We start from the raw sequence: 19,997 nt of genomic DNA, 5'->3' as shown, positions 1-19,997 counted from the left end.
TGCTTAGACAATTTTTTGTGCAGTTATGTTGCCATCTTTGAATGATCAATTACTAACATGTCAAAAATAATAACCTTGTATTTATATTTTGCTTTTGGCTTGGTGGATTCTTTGCCGCAGAGACAAGGGTAAAACAGCTTCAAGAATGAAACCATGGCAAGGTTTTTCACATGCTATTGTTGTTACTGTATCTGTCTGTTACTGTCGGCAAACAATCTTTGAAGCTCTCCAGTGGTGGAATGGAAGACCACCATCAGATGGTCTGCTTTTGGGATTTATTGTACTGTTATCAGGCCTAGCATGTGTTCCAATTGTTGCACGGCATTTCTCCCACATTCAGGTACCCTAATCTCTTACTTACTGAATGTTGCCTCGTGTTAAGTGTCCTCAGAGGTTGGTACAGTTAAAACGAGTGATGAATTCAATGTCAAGTTATAATTTAAATCCATTATGAATGAAGGCTGTAGTCTGGGAAGAAATCTGCCATATTGGCATATACAACATTGATGTTGAATTCTCGAGTCATAAGCAGATAGTCTCTTCAATTCTCTGTTTTATTTATTCATTGTCTCTTGTTGAATACTCTCAACAAGGGATTCCGGCCACAATATATTTATCCTGCCTTCTATGTTTGGTCCTCACCACGTAGAAAGATATAATGATTCATCTATGGTGCATGCCCCCCTGCTTGTCCATTTTGTGTAACTTAGAGAATGAAGCAGAGGTACTACTTGCAAAGTGGGAGTATAAAATAGTTAAAGATATTGTAATTCATCAATGGCACATATCCCCCCTGCTTGTTCTTCGGTGTGACCTAAAAGAATGAAGCAAAAGGTACTAATGCCAAAGCAAGAGTATATCATAGTTACCAAGCTTGCCTGAATTGCAGGTTCAGATATGGAAAGTTGCCGAAATCTATGGTGCATGCCCCCTTGCTTGTCCATTTTGTATAACTTAGAGAATGCAGAGGTACTACTTACAAAGTGGGAGTATAAAATAGTTAAAGATATTGTAATTCATCAATGGCACATATCCCCCCTGCTTTTCCTTTGGTGTAACCTAAAAGAATGAAGCAAAAGGTACTACTTCCAAAGAAAGAGTATATCTTAGTTATCGAGCTTGCCTGAATTGCAGGTTCAGATATGGAAATTTGCCGAAATCTGGCCTGGGTGAATAATTTGCCCCAGTTTGGATATGGTATGGGGCATGGTTTATTGACTGTATCGAACTGTATCCATATCAAAATGAATCAGCAATAAATGCCATATAAGTTGAGCTGATGGAAACCCAAAAAAATGCATATTCATTAAAAAGTTACATTGTCGTGTGTTTCTTTTGTCATTTTTTTTGTCTTTTCCTGTCCTGTCTGTTGTGCCAGGAGCCAGTGTGTATACACTGGTTAAAGACTGAAACATGTCACACTACACTAGTAACTGGTTCAAAACTTGAAAATCACGAATAAAATGGCTGCATGCTAATTGTTGGACAAAAATCAGAAAATCATAGCTACTGTAGCCTGAATTCATTCTGGCATTAAATTGTGACTACTAACAGTGAACACTGAAATCATTCTGGGATTAAAATTGTTGATTGCTGAAGCCTGAAAATTGTGGTTGTGATTTGTGAGACTCTCCTGTGTGAAGCACATGCCCGAGTGACTGGCAAGTTGCCTGAAATTTGAAATGCTGAAATCTGAACAGTGAATGCCTGAGGCTGAACCCTGAAACTTGATTTTCAAGCTGATTTGAGCCAGGACATTTGAAGAATGGCTGTCATTTCATTTTGAGTCTTGATTATCTAGATTCTACATTTTTGTTGTTTTTCTGAAGAAATTGCATGCTTTTTGTATTAGTGAAGTGTATACTCTTGAATTTATTTTGTATGGGAGTTTTTCCATATGATATTTTTTCCCCTTATCTCACTGTATTCATAGTAAAATTTGGAGTTGTGTTTGGTAACTAAGGAGTGTAATCCATTCTTTAAAGAACGGGTTTATTGCACCTCATTCAGTACCAAGAAATGAAGACATTCTTGCTTGTGTTGTTAACTCCATAGGATCACCCATTGAGCTTTCCCGTTGAGGAATATTTCCAATAATACTCAAGATTTACCTAATTTGACAGTTTACACTTGAATTTATTTTAATATATCATTATTCGAATGCCGACATTGTTGGTTGAATTTGGGCAGTTAAACATTTTAAATCTTCTCGTAGAGAGCAGGAGATTGATTTAATTTCTAAAAATTGAGGATCTATATTTGTTCATGTAAACTAGAAGACAAGAACATTATGCAAATTATATAAAATCCTTATTATCATATTAGTTAAGTACAGGGAAAGGCTTGTAACTATTGAATCAGTTCAAAATTTGTCTGACTGAAACTATGGACGATATATTATTGTCTCTGAAGTATGCACTGCTCCAAACTAACTTCAAATAATTGTGAAAGACATACCTGTTGTCCATTTTAAGAAAGGACGGAGTTTACTCCACTTTCCTTATTGATCATTGAGGCCCTTCCTGTCTATACAGTTTGGGGGGATATAGCCATTAGGTTCAAGCGTGTATCTGTTAGTTATTTTAAAGTACTTTATGCATCTTTCATAACATTTTTTTGGTTTACAAGCCTCCATGACAAGGTTGCACAGAGTGGGAGCATTTTTGAGAATGGGAGTGTTAGGAGCATCATGTTCCAAAAATCCTTGGGAGTGAAGCATCCTGGAAGCATCTAACACATATTATATTTTGCATTTATATTAAAAAAATCATCCAGAATGCCAAATTAGTTGCAGAATAAATCAAAACATGCATATTTGTACATAAATCAAAATAGAAATGGTATCCAGAGTACAATAATGATTAGTTATTTGAGCATCAACCATCTAGATTCTAGCAATTAAAAATAAACATCAAATTTTTAAGCATATAATAGAAGGTAGACCATTAACTTGTTACTTATTGTCAGTGTTCCACAGGGACGCATCTCCCATGGTGGGGTGCACGCACCCCACGCTTCCCACACACTTGGGACGAGGGGACATTTGGGGAACATTCCCCCACATCCCACCTTTTGGGGAGACATGGGAAGACACAGGGGGAACCTTTCCCCAATGTGGGGGACGTGTCTCCCCAAAATGGGTGCTTCTGCGTGCACCCCCCCAAAAGGGGGACGCCTTGAAGCACCCCTATTGATGGGAGATGCCCATAAACACCCCTTTTGAGTTTCAATACCTTTTGTGCAGAGAAGCCTAATATTTAAGCCTATGGCCCTATTATTGCTATGCAATTCATGATAATATAAGTAAAAGTGACATTCTCCTTTATCTTTCATTTTCATACTTTTACGTAAATTTTTAACATTACCATGAAATGACTCCGGATGTTTGAGAGTGGTTCCGACCTCATTGGATTTCATATGGAGAAAGTAGAATTTTAGATCTCACTCAGAATCCAACAAACTTAATAGCTTTTCAGGGTTTCAAGTTTGGGGGGCTTACAACGTTTCCATTGGATTTTGTCTTGTACGAGGGTATGGAATGAGTATTTAATCAAGAGAACCAATCCCTCTATGTACCTTGATGTTAGTGGCATTGGTTGTTGAACTTTTCTATCATGACCCTACTAAAAATGTACCCATCACTCAAACAAAATCTTGACTTGACATGCTACGTTTTTTTCTATCTTATTTTAATGCTTAGAGGGTGATATTGATGATGAAGATCCCAATATAGGTAATGATTTTGATGATATGTAGGTATGTTTTGTAGCATTATTTTTTTTGGATGATAAAGGCCAACTAGAACCTGTTTGTTGATGTATTTTCAGTTTCACAGATGGATTGCACTTAGTGCTATTTTGGTTATGTGCATCCTTACATGCTATATCAATGAGAACTTTTGCTTATTTGTGTATAAATGGCTTGGATTCATATGGATGCACATGGTTATATATATATATATATTTCATTAAAATTTAAATATTTTAGGTGTTTTTGGTCGACTGTTTTTTGTGTGTTGAAAATGTAGCGTGCAAACTCTTTTGGCCTGTGCCTTAGCCGGTGAAGACCTCAAATTGTCCTTCTCCCAGTATGAGTGCGAGCTCATGAGTTAGTTTTCAGTTAGGATAAGTTATTTCCAATTTAGTGGAATAATCATCAAGTCGACATGCGTACAGTTGGAGCTTCAGTTAAGTGGAGTCTTCATTAGTTTGACTACAGAACGAGATGGCAGTTATAAGTTCATTTAGAGCGAGTTATTCTTTAGTCTTGATTGAAGGAAGGACGAGTTAAGAACTCCAATGTTGATTAGAGAGAGAAAGAGTGTCACTCAGAGTTGACTCGCCAATTAGAACTCGAGTTTAAATTTGAACTAGGTCTCCTTGCATGTTCGAATTGGGCCTATAAAGAGGAGGACGAAGATAGAAGGAATTCATAGCTTTGTGCACAAGGTTTGTGTGACAAGACAACTCATGAGTTTGTGAGGTAGTCTTTGATTGTGGAGAGCGCAAAACTTGTGTCCTAGAAATAGGAGATCACGAGTGTGCTAGAAAATAGGAGATTGATTGTGCACAGGGTTGAGAAGTTGGGTTCCTAAGAAATAGAAGGCAGGAAGTGCCAAAGGAAATAGGGATTTTCCCTATAAAACAAGAGCTGATCTGTGCTAGAGAAGAGGGGTAGTTGAGATTTATGAGAAGAAGCAGGAAACTTTCTTAGAGAGACAAATTGCTTTGTAATTGATCGATTTTCTCAAGAACAATCAATAAAATAACCATAGTTTTAAAAACCGGCCAATTCACCAGGCCAAACCAGGAAAAAAACTGGGTTCATGGCTCGTTTTTGCCATTTTTCCACATAAACTTGCCTGTTCATTGCCACGGTTGCCGCGTACTCACCAGGCCGGTTTTTAGAGGCTTCTTAGGTGGTTTGGAGGGAAACTAAGGGTTGTTTCCCTCCAAAAACACCCTCTACAAGCCAATAAAATGAGGTCACCCCCCTCATTTGCCTCATACATCTCATTTGTGTTGATTTCTGGTAGCATCAAATGTGCTCTAAGCCTCAAAATTTGCAGGGAGGCTAGGACACATGTATTCCAGAATACCCATAAATCGTTTTGGGAAATTCCACCAATAAAAGGTTTTATTAAAATAATCAATTTTTTTTTAATGGATGCCTATGTCTAAACTTATGAAATTAAAATAATTAAAGGGTATTAATTAAATTGAGAGTGAAACTTCGAGAAGAAGGCGAGGATCAAGCCAAAATGATCTAAGCCATTGATTAGAATCTAATCTGGGCCAATGGTTACTCAACGAGAAGATTATAAGAAGAGGCTTGATGGGCATTTGGTGTGAAAATTCCTACATTCTGAAGGAACCCTTATTGCAGCAAATCTAAATCTACTTCACCTACTTGATTTTTAAATTACATTCATCAAGTTATTCTTCTGAATACTAAAACAAATTACTTCTGCAGCCTACACTAATTAAATATTTTATTTCATGAAACAGAAAACAGAGCAAAGAACAAGATACATAGGACACTTATTTTTGGATACAATAGTCCGCGGAAAAGCCCAATGCGGGAAAACCGATGCAACAATTCTGAGGGTTTATTATTATGCAGGAGAAATATCTGAATACAAATCTAGGATGCTCATCTAGCAATCCTTTACAGAGAAAATACTGGCGGAAAATCTGAGTGAGTTTTACCTCACTTCACCCGGCATAATTTCGGCTAATCCGACACAAGACTGGCTAAGCCCGACTATTTCTGCGCTGGCTCTACGTCAGCCCTGCATCACCTTGTCTGCCCTTTGCGTCATCTCTCCCGGCTGTTTCGACAGTTTCCAGTAGTTCCAGCAATTCTTGGCGATTCCGACAATTCTAGATTCTGCTGACAAGCAGTTTTTTTGCTCTAAGTAGACCCTTCTGGCTCTGCGTCAGGACTGTGTGGGCCCAGATTGGCCCAGTGTCAGCTCTCCCGGCTACTGCGCTGCCTCTCTGCAAGCTCTCTCCGCCTCTCTGTCAGGATTCTCCGAAAGTCCTTCTGGATTCTCTCTGCCCCTCAGCTGCAAGATCTCCTCAATCGATTTTCCTCTTGAGAACTTCTCACCTCAGAAAATCGATTTCCTCAATCTCTCTGCGTGTGTTTCCAAATGAACCCCAAGCCTCCATTTTATATTTTTCCTGTTGAGTCTTCAATGACCGAGATCAAGTCTCTAATCAATGGCTAAGATTAAAACATGACTTGATCCGCTTTCTAGATCATTCTCACCCATATTTTGATTAGTACCCATTAATATTTTAATTTCCCTAAGTTTAGACTTAGGAACTGCATTAAAATTATTAATTATTTTAATAAAATAAAATCCGGGTGGAATTTCACCAAATGGTTTCTGGGTTTTTTAGAACTCATGTGCCTTAGCCCCTCCACCAATTTTCAAGGCTACAGCACTTCCGATGCTACCAAGAACTAACACTGCCTCTTAGCGAGGAAAGTGCTCTAACAACAATGTCCACCTGCATGCTGCTCTGTTTTTGAAGCACCCCTTTTCTGCACTGCTACTGCCACCAACACTGTGCTGCTGCTGCTACTGTACTGCTGCCCATGACACTATCACTGTTGCATCTGTACTACAACTCCCTCTCGATCGTTGCATCTGCTATGCTGCTAGCATTGCCACTGCTAACACTGCATTCGTACTGCAACTCGGTTGCTGAGAGAAGCAATTGAAAAACATCCAAAATTAGCTGAACTTAACTGTGTTTAACATAATACAATGAATGTTGGAATCTGACTACTGCTGATTTTGATCCTATGAATCTTCTGCACTACTGCTGACTCCTGCACTGTTGCCAACCTTGCTTTGCGCTGATTAGTCTCTGGTCCCCAGCAACTGCATCTGTCCTCCGAACACTCCACTGCATCATCTGACAGTAAGTCCATCTCGCTACTACTAAATCTTGGTCTCCCGTAGCAAGGATTTGATCCAAGAGGTGGACTCCTCAAGGATCCTGCGCACTTGTAGTCCTCCCGACTACAGCTCAATATCACCCCATCTCCCTCCTGGAGATGCGTAGGCACTCATGACAAGCTCATCCTCGTCAATCTTTGTTAAAGCAGCCTTAGGATCATGTTTCTCATCCTTATCTTTTTTTTTCAAAGGACACTGAGATGCATAGTGGCCCATCTCGCCACAACTGAAACATTTCACCTTCGAAATGTCCTTCTTTCACTTTGGCTTCTGTTGTCCCTTAGATGCTAGAGATGCGTTCTCCTCCTCCTCCTCCTTCGTCTTTGTGCCACTCCCACTGCGGCCACTTAGGTTGACCTTCACTAGGTCCCTCCTTAACTCCTCCTGTCTTCTGCTCTAAGTACATCTTCCGTTGTTAGGAAGAGCCTTCATACAGAGAAGACAAGGCTTCCCACATCTCTAGGGCTGTATTTTTTCCCTGCAAGTGTGAGACCACATGATCTCGAACTCCATCGAGAATGAGCCTCTTTGCCTTCCCTTGCTCGACCTTGTACTTCTTTTGATCGTTGTCATCAGGAACAACTACAACACTTTTGACGTAGGCCTCGAGATCATATTCCTCCAGAACAACTAAGATTTTGATCTTCCATATGACATAGTTGGGAGCATCTTCCAACTTGTCATGATCTATAAGCCCATGCGATGCCATCTCACCCAATTGTCGAACTGACTCCTCTAGTCACTGCTTAGCACATAGTAAAATTGTCATTTGAAGAAAGCTATGAGTTGTGTAAGCACATATTAAGAGGGAAAATAAAGTATGGCAGAAGTCCTAGAGATCCAACCGTAGTAAGAGTAAGTAAATCAACATCAGGATTGGTAAGTTGAGATGAACTTGGAAATTTGCTTGATAATTTTGAAATATACATTCTTGGTAATTTAAGTGAAAATATTGATATGTTAAGAATGCAAAATAAGCTAAAATCTAAGAATATTACTTTTTCTATATTCTTCCCTAGACGTAGAAAGAAATATGCATTAAGGGAATGACCAATTGAGCTGCGCAACAAGTGAGAAATTCGAACTTTCTGGTGGAAAGTTCTTTGAGGAGAAAATTCCCTATCTACGTGTCTTTGTTCTTTTCCAGCGGATTTCTGCCTCAACAGAAACTGCGCCCTTCAAGCACTGCGTTGAGGCTCTACCTCACTCCCTCTGCCTCTGCAAACTCACGAACTAAATTCCCCTTCTATGTGTCTTCGTTCTTTTCCAAGCGGATTTCTGCCTCGACATAAATTGCGCCCTTCAAGCACTGCGTTGAGGCTCTGTGTCACTCCCTCTACCTCTGCAAACTCACGAACTCGAAATCATACCTCTATTGTCTCACTCAAAGAGAGATTTCCTCGAATCTGCTTCCCGACAAGGACTGCGCAATCACTTCAAGGAGATTCAAGTTGTTGCCAAGTGCAGCTTTCAGCCTCACTACTCATCACTGGATCTGCTCTTCCTGTTTCAAAATCAATGCTCTGATACCATGTGAAAATTCCTACATTCTGAAGGAACCCCTACTGCAACAAATCTGAATCTACTTCACCTACTTGATTTTTGAATTACATTCATTAAGTTATTCTTTTGAATACTCAAGCAAATTACTTCTGTAGCCTACATTGATTAAATATTTGATCTCATGAAATAGAAAACAGAGGAAAGAACAAGATACATAGGACACGCTTATTTTTGGACACAATAGTCTCTGGAAAAACCCAATGCGGGAAAACCGGTGCAACAATTCTGAGGGTTTATTATTATGCAGGAGAAATATTTGAATACAAATCTAGGATGCTCATCTAGCGATCCTTTACAGAGAAAATACTGGCGGAAAATTTGAGTGAGTTTTACCTCACTTCACCCGACAGAATTCCAGTTGATTCAGCACAAGACTGGCTAACCCTTGCTATTTTTGCGCTAGCTTTGCGTCACCTTCTCTGCCCTTTGCGTCAACTCTCTCGACTGTTCTGACAATTTTGGATTTTGTGTGACAGACAACTTTTTTTGCTCTGCGCATGCCCTTCTGGCTTTGCGTTAGGATTGCGTGGGCCCAGACTGGCCCAACGTCAACTCTCTCGGCTACCGTGTTGCTTCTCTATCAGTATTCTCCGGAAAGTCCTTTCGGATGCTCTCTATCCCTCAGCTACAAGATCTCCCAAATTGATTTTCCTCCTGAGAACTTCTCACCTCAGAAAATCGATTTCCTCAATCTTTGTGTGTGTGTTTCCAAATGAACCCCAAGCCTCTATTTTATATTTTTTCTGTTGAGCCTTCAACGACCGAGATTAAGTCTCTAATTAACAGCTAAGATTAAAACATGACTTGATCCTCCTTCTAGATTATTCTCATCCATATTTGATTAACACCTATTAATATTTTAATTTCCCTAAGTTTAGACTTAGGAACCCCATTAAAAATATTAATTTATTTTAATAAAATACAATTCGGGTGAAATTTCACCAAACGATTTCTAGGTTCTTTAGAACTCATGTGCCTTAGCCTCTCGACCAATTTTCAAGGCTAGAGCACTTTTGATGCTACCAAAAACTAACATTTGGAAGACGCATCGAGTAAGAGATTGATTTTTGAAAAGAGCAGCACAACAGTTGCGGGAGAAGTGATTGAGGTGATTTCTTGCAGTGAGGGGCAGGAATAGTTTCCGGATGAAGATTTCCTGATCCATGGTTACAATGCAGAGGAGGCAGCGCAAAGCCACGCAGGGCAGCGTAGTGCCACGTTGAGGCAACGCAAAGCTTGAGAGGAGATCCGAAATTTGCTAGAGAATCGAGTTCCAGAGCCAGAAGCCGGGGTGTGAGATCGAAAGGGCAGAAAGTCGAAGTTCTAGAGGCAAATTGATCAACCTAAAGGAGTGACGTAGTTTCCAGAAGCTGTGACGTAGTGCAGCTCAATAATTGTGCAGAAAGTGTGCAAAGGCACCTAGGGGCTAGCCATTTAGTCGCTGGATCAGTACTGGATTGCTAGTGATAGTGTGAGGTATATCACACTCATCTCTCTGTCAGTCAAATTCTCTGTATTGGATAGTCAGTAAGGCATCCAAATATTGTATTCAGAAACTACTGCATAATAATACAAACCCTTAGCTGCTGCACTAGTTTTCTCGCATTGGGTTTTTGCAGGGACATTGGTCCAAAAACAATGGTGTCACTTGTGTGTGTTATTTTTTTCTTGCTCAGATTCTTGTTTCCGCATATTATTTAAAGTTGTGAAGGCTACGTTTATTTCGATGTTTACTGTATAACACTGTAAATAACTTGATTCAGTAGGAGAAATATAATCAATTGCTGCAGTAGTGATTCGGGATTCTCGAATTTTCACATGGTATCAGAGCACAGGTGAAGCAAGAGAGTAGATTGGAAGAGCTCAGCGCTGAAGAGGAGAGATATTGAAGTGCTGCGTAGTCAGCATATCGAATCCCTAGAGGGATTGCGCAGTCCAAGCCAGGAGGGCAAGATTCTTAAGGAAGATCTCTATCCGAGTGAGTCGACAGAGAGGTAAGATTTCCAGATTAAGATTTGTCAGCGGCAGACAGAGCAGCCCAACGACAGATTCAATGCAGAGCACATTTATGGTGATACACAGTTTTCTGCAGCAGTTGCTGAGGCAGGAAAACATCAGAAGAGGGAAGGAGACACTATTTGAGGGAATTTCTTCCTCAGAGAATTCCTAGCCAGGGAATTCGATTTCTCATTTGCTGAGCAATAGTAGAGGAGTAGATCTATTAACTCCAATAGGGAGTGCATAGGCCAGCCTAGCAGTAGCGCAGAGGAGAGAGGAGGCAGATCGACATTTTGTTGACAGAGATGGCAGCTAATGGGCTGAGAGATCAAGATCGGTTGGATGGGGCATCCAACTATGTGATTTGGAAGGCCAGGATCTCATGCCTTCTGAATGAGCATGATCTCAAGATGTATGTCGATAGTGTGGTAGCTGTACTCGCTGATGCAGATCCACTCAAGAAGTACAAGGTTGAGATGGCGAAAGCCAAGTGGTTGATCCTCAATGGAGTGAGGGATCACGTGTTGGCAAAGGGACGACCAAAGAAATGTGGGATGCCTTGGCTACGCTATATCAAGGATGTTTCGAGCAGCGAAAGATGTATTTGGAGGAGACGCTGAGATCATCTAGGATGGAAAAAGGGGAACACATTGATCTGTTCCTATCAAAGCTTCAGGAAGTCCGAGACCAATTGGTAGCTGTAAGATCAACACCTCAACCTATAGAGATGGTGAGGTTGGCCTTGAATTTTGTCTAAGAAGAATGGCGAGTATTTGTTTAGAGTATCCTGTGCAGAGAGAAATTGTCGAATTGGGAGGGAATGTGGGCCGCTCTTCAACAGGAAGAGATGAGGTGAGATTTAGTCAAGTTCAAACTTGATGGCGATAGCAACAGTGGGATGAAGCCCAAGGAGGTGGAAGAGAATGCAGCCCTTGCATCAAAGGGGTGACAGGAGCAACAAAGGTGGAAGAAGGATGTCTCAAAGATCAAATGTTTCCGGTGTGGTGAAGTTGGTCACTATGCTATAGAGTGTCCTCTCAAGAAGAAGGACAAGGATGAGAAACATGATCCACAGGCTGCAACCACAATAATCGAGGAGTAGTAGTTTGCCATGATTTCCTAGACACCTCTAGGGGGAGGTGGGGTGATTTAGTACTATAGTTCGAAAGAACTGTAGATGGGCGGATCCTTAAGGAGTCCACCTCTTGGATCAATACTATAGTTCGAAAGAACTGCAGATGGGCAGGATGACAATTGCAGCGGCTAGGAGCGCCAGAGTCTGAGCAGCACAAAACTAGTGTTGGCAGCAGTGCAGTTGGCACAGAGCAGAGTCAACAACAACGTAGTGGCTTCAATGACAACATAGAGACTAACAACAGTCAAAACTCTAACAATAGATGCATCACAATGAACACCTTTGGTTCAGTGTTTTGGATGCTTTTCTGTTGTTGCAGCAGCATCAGGAGTTGGAGAAGGTTGCAGTGCAGATGTAGTGTTGGCAATGGCAGAGCCAACAGCAGCATGGATGCAACATTTACACAGTAGTTGATGGGCAATGATGTCAGACATCAGCAGCGCAGAGGGAGATGTTACAGAGAAGGGTGATGCTTTAGCAAGTTGAATTACTAGAGCACATTCCTCGCTAAGAGGGACTGTTGATTTCTGGTAGCATTAGATGTGCTCTAAGCCTCAAAATTTGCAAGGAGGCTAGGACACATGTATTCTAGAATACAAAGAAATCGTTGTGGGAAATTCCACTTAGAGAAGGTTTTATTAAAATAATTAATTATTTTTAATGGATGGCTATGTTTAAACTTAAGAAATTAAAATAATTAAAGGGTATTAATTAAACTGGTGGTGAAACTTTTAGAAGAAGACGAGGATCAAGCCAAAATGATATGAGCCATTGATTAGAATCTAATATGGGCCGTTGGTTATTCAACGAGAAGATTATACGAAGAGGCTTGATGGGCATTTGGAAGACTCCCTGCACATGATGTAATGCCTTGTATGGTTTTTAGTGCGGAGGTTATACAAAAAGCTCTTGAAGCAATTGCTGAACAAGACAGAAAGATAGCTGCTAGGGAGAGGGCACTGGTCTTAGATAGCGAGTTTTATTTGTTTTGCTACATATAAGTTTATAACTCATGATGATGAGATACTTTTATATATGTAATGTTATTTTGTATTGGTTTTCCACATTTGAGTCCTTGATTGGACAATTATCAGGGATTCGCAGGATTTGGTATCACCTTTGATGTATCATTTTTATTTTGCATCCACTACATCAGACATATTAGTGTTTTCTTCATATTTATGTGCCAATGTGTTTATTTCATGTTGTTATTATTTTATATGTTTAAAAATCTGAAAAAAAATGAATATATTATGCATTTTTTATGTTTTCTGATATTGATATTATCAACACTGGTATTGTCTACCTTATTAAGTTCCTCCCAATTTTGACAAACTGTGGTCCTTGAATTTTGGAAGAAGTGCCATCTTTGTAAATGATAATCGTGGTTCAAGTTAGTGTAAGTTACACATTAATTTTTGAAACGTTCATTGGTGTATGAAGTAAGTTTTTGATTGAAATAGACTCTTGTTTTTGTTTTTGTAAGCTTGGCAGGACATTGTCATTCATTTTCTTAAAAAAATCATGTTACATCCATATTCCTATGGTTAAGTGGCTTCAACCTACCCATTGGGAAACCAGATCTGTTGTCCACCTAACTGCGTTATAAGCGATCAAAAAACAAAATAGTTTAAGACTGTCAAGTAGAACTATATATGTCTCAGTATTTTTAAATCTCTTAAAATATAAATAACTAGAACATAATATCAAAGTCTGCAAAGCCTTCATCTATACATAATAGTAATTAAAGCCAAAAACTATGCAAAACATGCTACTAATCATCCGAAGAGTCCACAGGTGCTAGGTCTTTCGCACTCAAACCAGGGAGTTCTGTCTGAGGGAGACATGGAATATGTCTCTCTATGCGGCTGAGGCGGGCATTCTACTGCTGAATATGAAATTGAATAACCTGCAATTCCTTGTGAATTTCATGGAGACCAGGATCAGTTTTGGAAGGGCCAACTGAAGGATTCATCAAAGCTCTAGCCACGATGTTCTTTATCAACCAGTACAGGTAAACAGTCTGTTTGTATTGAGAGGGCCGACCTCTGAATGACCAAGATCCAACACCAACTCTCGCCATTCCTCTATATCTCGCTTTGCACCCGCTGCTCGTTGATTTGATTCATTTTACCAACCCAATATTAATTGTCGACCTTGAGTTGGCGTGCCGGCTTGGTATGATTGAGTCGATTCCTGAATGAGTCTCGAAGTGGATTTGCGTCCCTTACCTCGGGCTTGGCGAGGTTGGGGTGGGCTACTTCCTTGACGCTGCCTTGCATATTTGTTGCGCCCACGACTGCCACTAGGCACAGAGTCTCTGCCGGACCTCGCGCTCGAAGCACTTGATAGGCTTAAGGTCCCGGTACACACACTGCAAACTAAAACTTGTAACGATACCACAGCAAAAATCCATACAGCAGTGAGCGGTAAGGCTAGAAACTAAACAATTTCCCATGGGTTTGTCGATAAGTGCCGAAAACATCAACCCAGGGATACCCAAGCCATCTTAAGCCAAAACGCAGAGTCAATTCGAGTGATTCCTTAGTCAGGAGACCCCGTCTCTTAAATACCAGTAAGTTCATTGAACAAACAAGGAAATAAACACAATCATCCATGCAAGAGATACATGTTGAATTCCAGTACATAGACCTCAAGTATATGCCCATTCGAGACAGTAAGATTCCATAGTAAACAGAAACAATTTTACAGAGTTCAGACAACCCATCAGAAAAAACAACACTTTCCTTCCAAATTTTTCGGATGGGTATCCTTCTAACTTCATGCATCAGTTCAGAGACTCGGCTCCAACATAATAACATATGGACTTGATACGCAGGGCGAGGAGTATAAGATAAGCACATTGAGATAACATGCTGTCGCCGACCGCCGACCACAGGGAGGAGATAGAAACCCATCTGCACCAAGGTGGCGAACCTCGTGAGGCACCTTCTCGTTCGTCCCTAAACTTGCCAGAAAACCGTAACCATACCGGTAACACTTCCTACTAAACGATCAGAGCTACCGTCATAAAACCCCAGTTGGGAGATGTCCCTTCGTCCTCCCCCTTCACCATAAATGATCTGCATGCGCGATGCCACTTTACGGTATAGAGTAAGTGTGCGAGGGTTGTAACAAGACCGCTCGCTGTCTTTTCTTATAGAGGCTATATCCATGGCACGAAACCCGGAGATGCCCTATCATCAGCTCGCACCCCGATCGGGGGAATTAGACTCTTTTTGTTATGGTAGTTATAGGAAGAAGTGCCTTTTTGTACCTTTGTAAATGATAATCGTGGTTCAAGTTAGTGTAAGTTGCACATTAAAATTTTGAAATGTCCATTGTTGTATGGAGTAATTTCTTGATCGAAAGTCTCTTTTTGATATGGTAGTTACAATGAACTTTGAGTTCATGGTTAACGTTTTCTGGAATATGCTTGAGATGTGCAGAGTCTATTTTCTAGGCATTGGAAGAACAAATTGAGATTAATTCACTGTTTATTTTTGGCTAGTTTGAGATACGTTTCTGAAAGATTGGAGTGAAAAGAGTGACAAGAAGGTTCACCATATCTGTCTATCTTTACTGTGATCTTGATTCTTATGCAGTAATTCCAGTGAAGATTCTATAAATATTAAATTGAGATTCTTAGGATAGGGATCTTCTGTGTCATCTTGCTTTGCGAACTGATATCCTGCTTTGATGACCTACATTTTCAATGTCATTCAATTCTAGGTTATGATGGTGAAGTTATTTAGGATATGAGATTTTGTTGAAGGATATGGCTACGTTCTGATAATTGTGTCTACTAACTTGACAGATATTGTAACTTCATGTGTTTTCTACGCCTTAAGTGAATTTTATTTATATGTTTATTCACCATGACTGTAATGATTAATCTATTTGCCAAGTTTCTAATATTGACTGAATCTTGAAATTTGAGACGATAGAGATTAGAAATTATAAAGCTTTCATATTTTGCTGAACACTGTTAGTAATCATCTGTGTTGATTTTCTTTTTGCAGTTAGTGAAGCGCGTGCTACTTCTGGTGGTGGCTGTTGGTGTCTTGCTTATATTTATGCAGCCTCCATTACCAGAGACATGGTCATTTCAATCTAAATTGATGTACATACCTGAGCAGTCTATGGATGATAGTTCCATCTATGGTTCAATCACCAAGAAACCGTCCTGGCCATCGTGGTTACTTATAGCAACAATTATTGCTTCATTGGCTGCATTCACCAAAACTATTCCAGTGCAGTACATTGTAGAACTTAGACTACTATACGCTGTGGTTGTGGGGATCACGTTTGGCATCTACATCTGTGCTGAGTTCTTTATTCAAACTCCCATTCTACATGCCTTGCTTGTTGGAGCTATGACATGCGCATCTGTCTTTGTGGTCTTTACACACTTTCCTTCGACATCAAGCCTGAGGTTTTTACCCTGGGTGTTTGCACTCCTCGTTGCACTTCTACCTGTTATGTATTTGTTGGAAGGTCAGTTGAGGTTAGCGAATGCGGAAAATGGAGAAGATGAGAGGTTTGTTGCACTGTTAACCCTTGAAGGGGCTCGGATATCTTTGTTGGGATTGTATGCTGCAATTTTCATGTTGATAGCGTTGGAAATAAAGATTGAGTTGGCATCATTGATGAGGGAGAAAGCTTTAGAGAAAGGAAGAGTGCAAAATTTATCAACTAAGAGCTCTGGTTTTGTTCCAAAGTATCGTCTACTTCAACAACGTCGAGCATCATCCGTGGCATCTTCTTTCACGGTAAAGAAGCTAGCTGCAGAAGGGGCATGGATGCCTTCAGTTGGCAATGTTGCAACTATGCTGTGTTTCTTGATCTCATTGATTCTGAATGTCCATTTGACTGGGGGCTCCGATAGAGCAATTTTTATTCTGGTACCAATATTGCTGCTGCTCAACCATGACTCTAACTTTTCTACGGGTTTTGGAGATAGACAACGATATTTTCCTTTGACTGCAGTTCTCTCCTTATATTTAGTAGCATCTGCCATATACAGATTGTGGGATGAAGTATGGCATGGATATTCTTCTTGGGGACTTGACGTCGGAGGTCCAGGTTGGTTCTTTGCTGTAAAAAATGCAGCTTTATTGATGCTAACATTACCTAATCATGTGCTATTCAATCGCTTTATGTGGGATTATGCAAGACAGTCAGATCTAATATTGTTAATGATCATGCCCCTCAATTTGCCTTCAGTCGTGATGGCTGATATAATAACTATTAAAGTTTTGGCATTGTTAGGCATTATATACGCTTTAGTCCAGTATTTGGTATCAAGGCATATAAGAATCAAGGGAATGAAGTTCATTTGACAAGACTGATGAGTTGTAATGAGGATTTTTGTGGAACTCAGTTCCGTTCGGATTGTTTTATTGTTTACTGCATGATGGTGCCTTTTCTGTGGGCTGATGGCTCTCACAAAATAATTTAGCTAGATGTGTTTGACTTTTGATGGTTGGCGCAAATAAGCTGAATCAATGAGTTAGATGTGAGGAATAAGTATCTCTAAGTAAAGCTGTGGTAGATGCTTCTAGGTTGCAAAGTCAAATGATTTTCAACACTCCATTCTATGTCTCTAATCTGGGAATTTAAATTTTGTGATAGATAGGTTAGTCACATCAAGTGTATTTGGCATTCTTAATGCAGGATATAATGAGCTTGTTTTTCCAGAATCTGGTGACAAGCTACCGTACTGTCCTTGATAGTTAGGCCACAAACAATGGCCTGTTAACTCAATTTGAATTGAAGGTTTTCTCTTTTCTTTTCCTATAATGCTGTATTTAATGTGAGTCCCCCTGGCGGTAATCGAGCTATCAAGTATGGGTAAAAATTAAAAATGGGTTAGCGATATTGCAGAAAGATTATTCATGGGCATTTTTTTAGAATCACCTCTATGATCCTATATATGCTATATTTTCAAAAGATTAAATATGCCTTTGGGCTAATGTTATGCAGTATTTCATCTGTCGTTTATCATAGCATATTTATACCCTTGCTATTATTATTATCTTTCATGATCCCAGTTATGTAACATCTTCAAAATTGTAAATGTTTCCGGGCTAATGTTGTTGAGTGTTTTGATCACATTTGTTTTTGCCCATTTGCCATTTGCCAGAAAAATGGATGTTCTACACGTTAAAAGTATTGGAATATTCTCCACTTCTAGTTCTTCCCCTTCTTCCCTATTCATGGAATTTACCTAGCGGTGTTCATTTTTCCTGAATATTGAATTTGAGGCATTGTTCAATGCATTTGACTTTATTTCATGTCAATTAATATTTCTTAAAATCTTCTGAAAGAGCTTCCAATTACAGTCTCTGATTAGTTTGTTTCTATTCTCAGGTTTGCCTTATAATATTGGTTCTATCATATTTGTGAGAACATAGGTTTTGCCGATAGTAAAAACGAAAAGAAATCTACATCATAAAACCCAGTTGCTCAGCAATGATCTGCAATGACCAACCCTAACAGTTCTAAACACATACAGGTCTACCAAGAGGAGCAAAAGAGTACTCTAACAAATTCTCCTCCACACATCAGCAATTAGAAGTCCTATCCTGTTCTGAATGTAACAGTGATGAAAAAAAGAGAGGAGCCCAAAAGCAAGAATACTTGCCAAAAGATTGAATTTGGTTTCAATTTGCTTACTTGCATCCATAACTTCATGTCCACTTATTGGATTAGCAGGCTGTGAAGCAACCACTGAGATTTTCAGAGGTAGCTGGAGTATACAAATTGGTCACAAATATTTTTACTCTTAGTTTCCCCTCCAAGGAACATTTAGATACATTATATAATAATAATAATAATAATTTAATTTTAAGGTCACAGTGAACACAGACACCAAATTGTTGTATGAGACCCCTTGTTTGTGGGACAAGAGACCCACCTCCAAGCAGGAATTTGACTGCTAAAGTCTATAAAGGCATACATACTCTACCCACTTTGGATCTGAACCTGTAAACTCTTATGAAGAAACGCATGTTCTAAACCATTTGGCTGGGTCTATATGTGACATGATTGATGTGATATGTTTACACAGGTTATTTTGGTTGTTGCGGAAACTCCATAAGGTTGTTTCTGATAGACCTGCCTGCAGTTACATTATGCTAAACAACGATTGATGAATTAAATAGAGCAGCCAAATATGTGATCTGTAAAGTAGGCTGTGAGTGGGGTGAAATTCACATGCTTTGGTCAAATTTAGTTTGGCTTACCTCGGTAGAATTCTATTATAGAACCATGCATGAAACCATCGATTTCTCAAACAAATATTTACCTTAACGAGCAGTGAGAAATGACGTTAGTACTTTTATGTAATAAAAACATGTTCAAGCTCTTTTTAGATACAGAATTGATCGTTGACTTTTCATCAATTTTGTTTTTGATACAGATTTAATTCGTGACTTGTGAAAATTCTCCCGATTAAAACTGATGGTCACCATAAGATTAGTCAACCATGCTTTTAATACACAAGGATTCCCAAGGAATTGAGAAAGGGTAAGGTCCTTTTCTGCTTTACAAGTGTGTTCTTCATGATTATGAGAGAATAAGCCAAAAAGAATTTATCCAAAACATAAAGGAGTAAATCATAAAAGCGTCCGTAAAAATAGAGGGAAAAACCTGATGCAAAAACATATAGTTAGAATGTTTGAGTAGAAACAACAGTGGAACCGTCTCAGAACAAAATCAGGGTTTTCTGCCTCTTCACGGAATGATCGATCTTTGGAAAGGGAATCAGCTACCGAGTAAAGTTCCTTGAATATATATGGAGATATGATCGAAACCATATCTTTTAATGCTCCTCATAGGACTCGGCCCAACATTTTGGAAAACTGAAATTCCAACCATCCAGTTAATTACCAAAAGAAAGCAGTGTCTCCATAAATAACATTTTATTTGTTTTAATTATTCATAATAATCTTATGGTTGCGACTTGATGATACATATGATAAATTATAATTAAGAAATATTAGGATGTGAAGGTAAGGACAAAGGGTGCCTTGATTGGAAGATGCCAACCAGGGACGAACACTTTTTTGGAATGTTCAAGTCTGTGCACTGATTCAGTGTCAAAGTTCAGATTGGAGCATGTTATTAAGAGCCCATAGTATGCATTGATGCTGTGCACTGAATTGAAAAAAAGGGAAAGAGGCGTAATAAAAGAAACGATAAAACCGAAATATTAAATGGAGCATTCTTCAGGCAATATTGAAATGGAAAGAATGTAGTTGAACTGTAGTACGTTTTTGACTTTTCCTTGGATCTTTTCGGCTTATTTATTCAAAATCCAGCGAG

The 19,997-nt window shown here is 39.5% G+C and overlaps 1 protein-coding gene across 1 annotated transcript in view; it reads left to right on the top strand.

The window, feature by feature from the left end:
• The window catches only part of LOC149200506 (uncharacterized), a 52,233-nt gene extending 35,084 nt beyond the window's left edge, over positions 1 to 17,149 (top strand). Inside the window, exons 3-4 of the mRNA XM_089402748.1 lie at positions 121 to 340; positions 15,692 to 17,149. Of these exons, the coding sequence (XP_089258874.1) occupies positions 121 to 340; positions 15,692 to 17,011 (1,540 nt within the window). The 3' untranslated portion in view covers positions 17,012 to 17,149. The remainder of the gene's footprint in view (positions 1 to 120; positions 341 to 15,691) is intronic.
• Positions 17,150 to 19,997: the final 2,848 nt, after the last annotated feature.

Source organism: Pinus tabuliformis, chromosome 2_1 (assembly GCF_031772625.1).
Source record: "Pinus tabuliformis cultivar Carrire ecotype Pingquan chromosome 2_1, CPIR1, whole genome shotgun sequence".
NCBI lineage: Eukaryota > Viridiplantae > Streptophyta > Pinopsida > Pinales > Pinaceae > Pinus > Pinus tabuliformis.
This window is presented reverse-complemented; position numbering and strand designations above follow the sequence as displayed.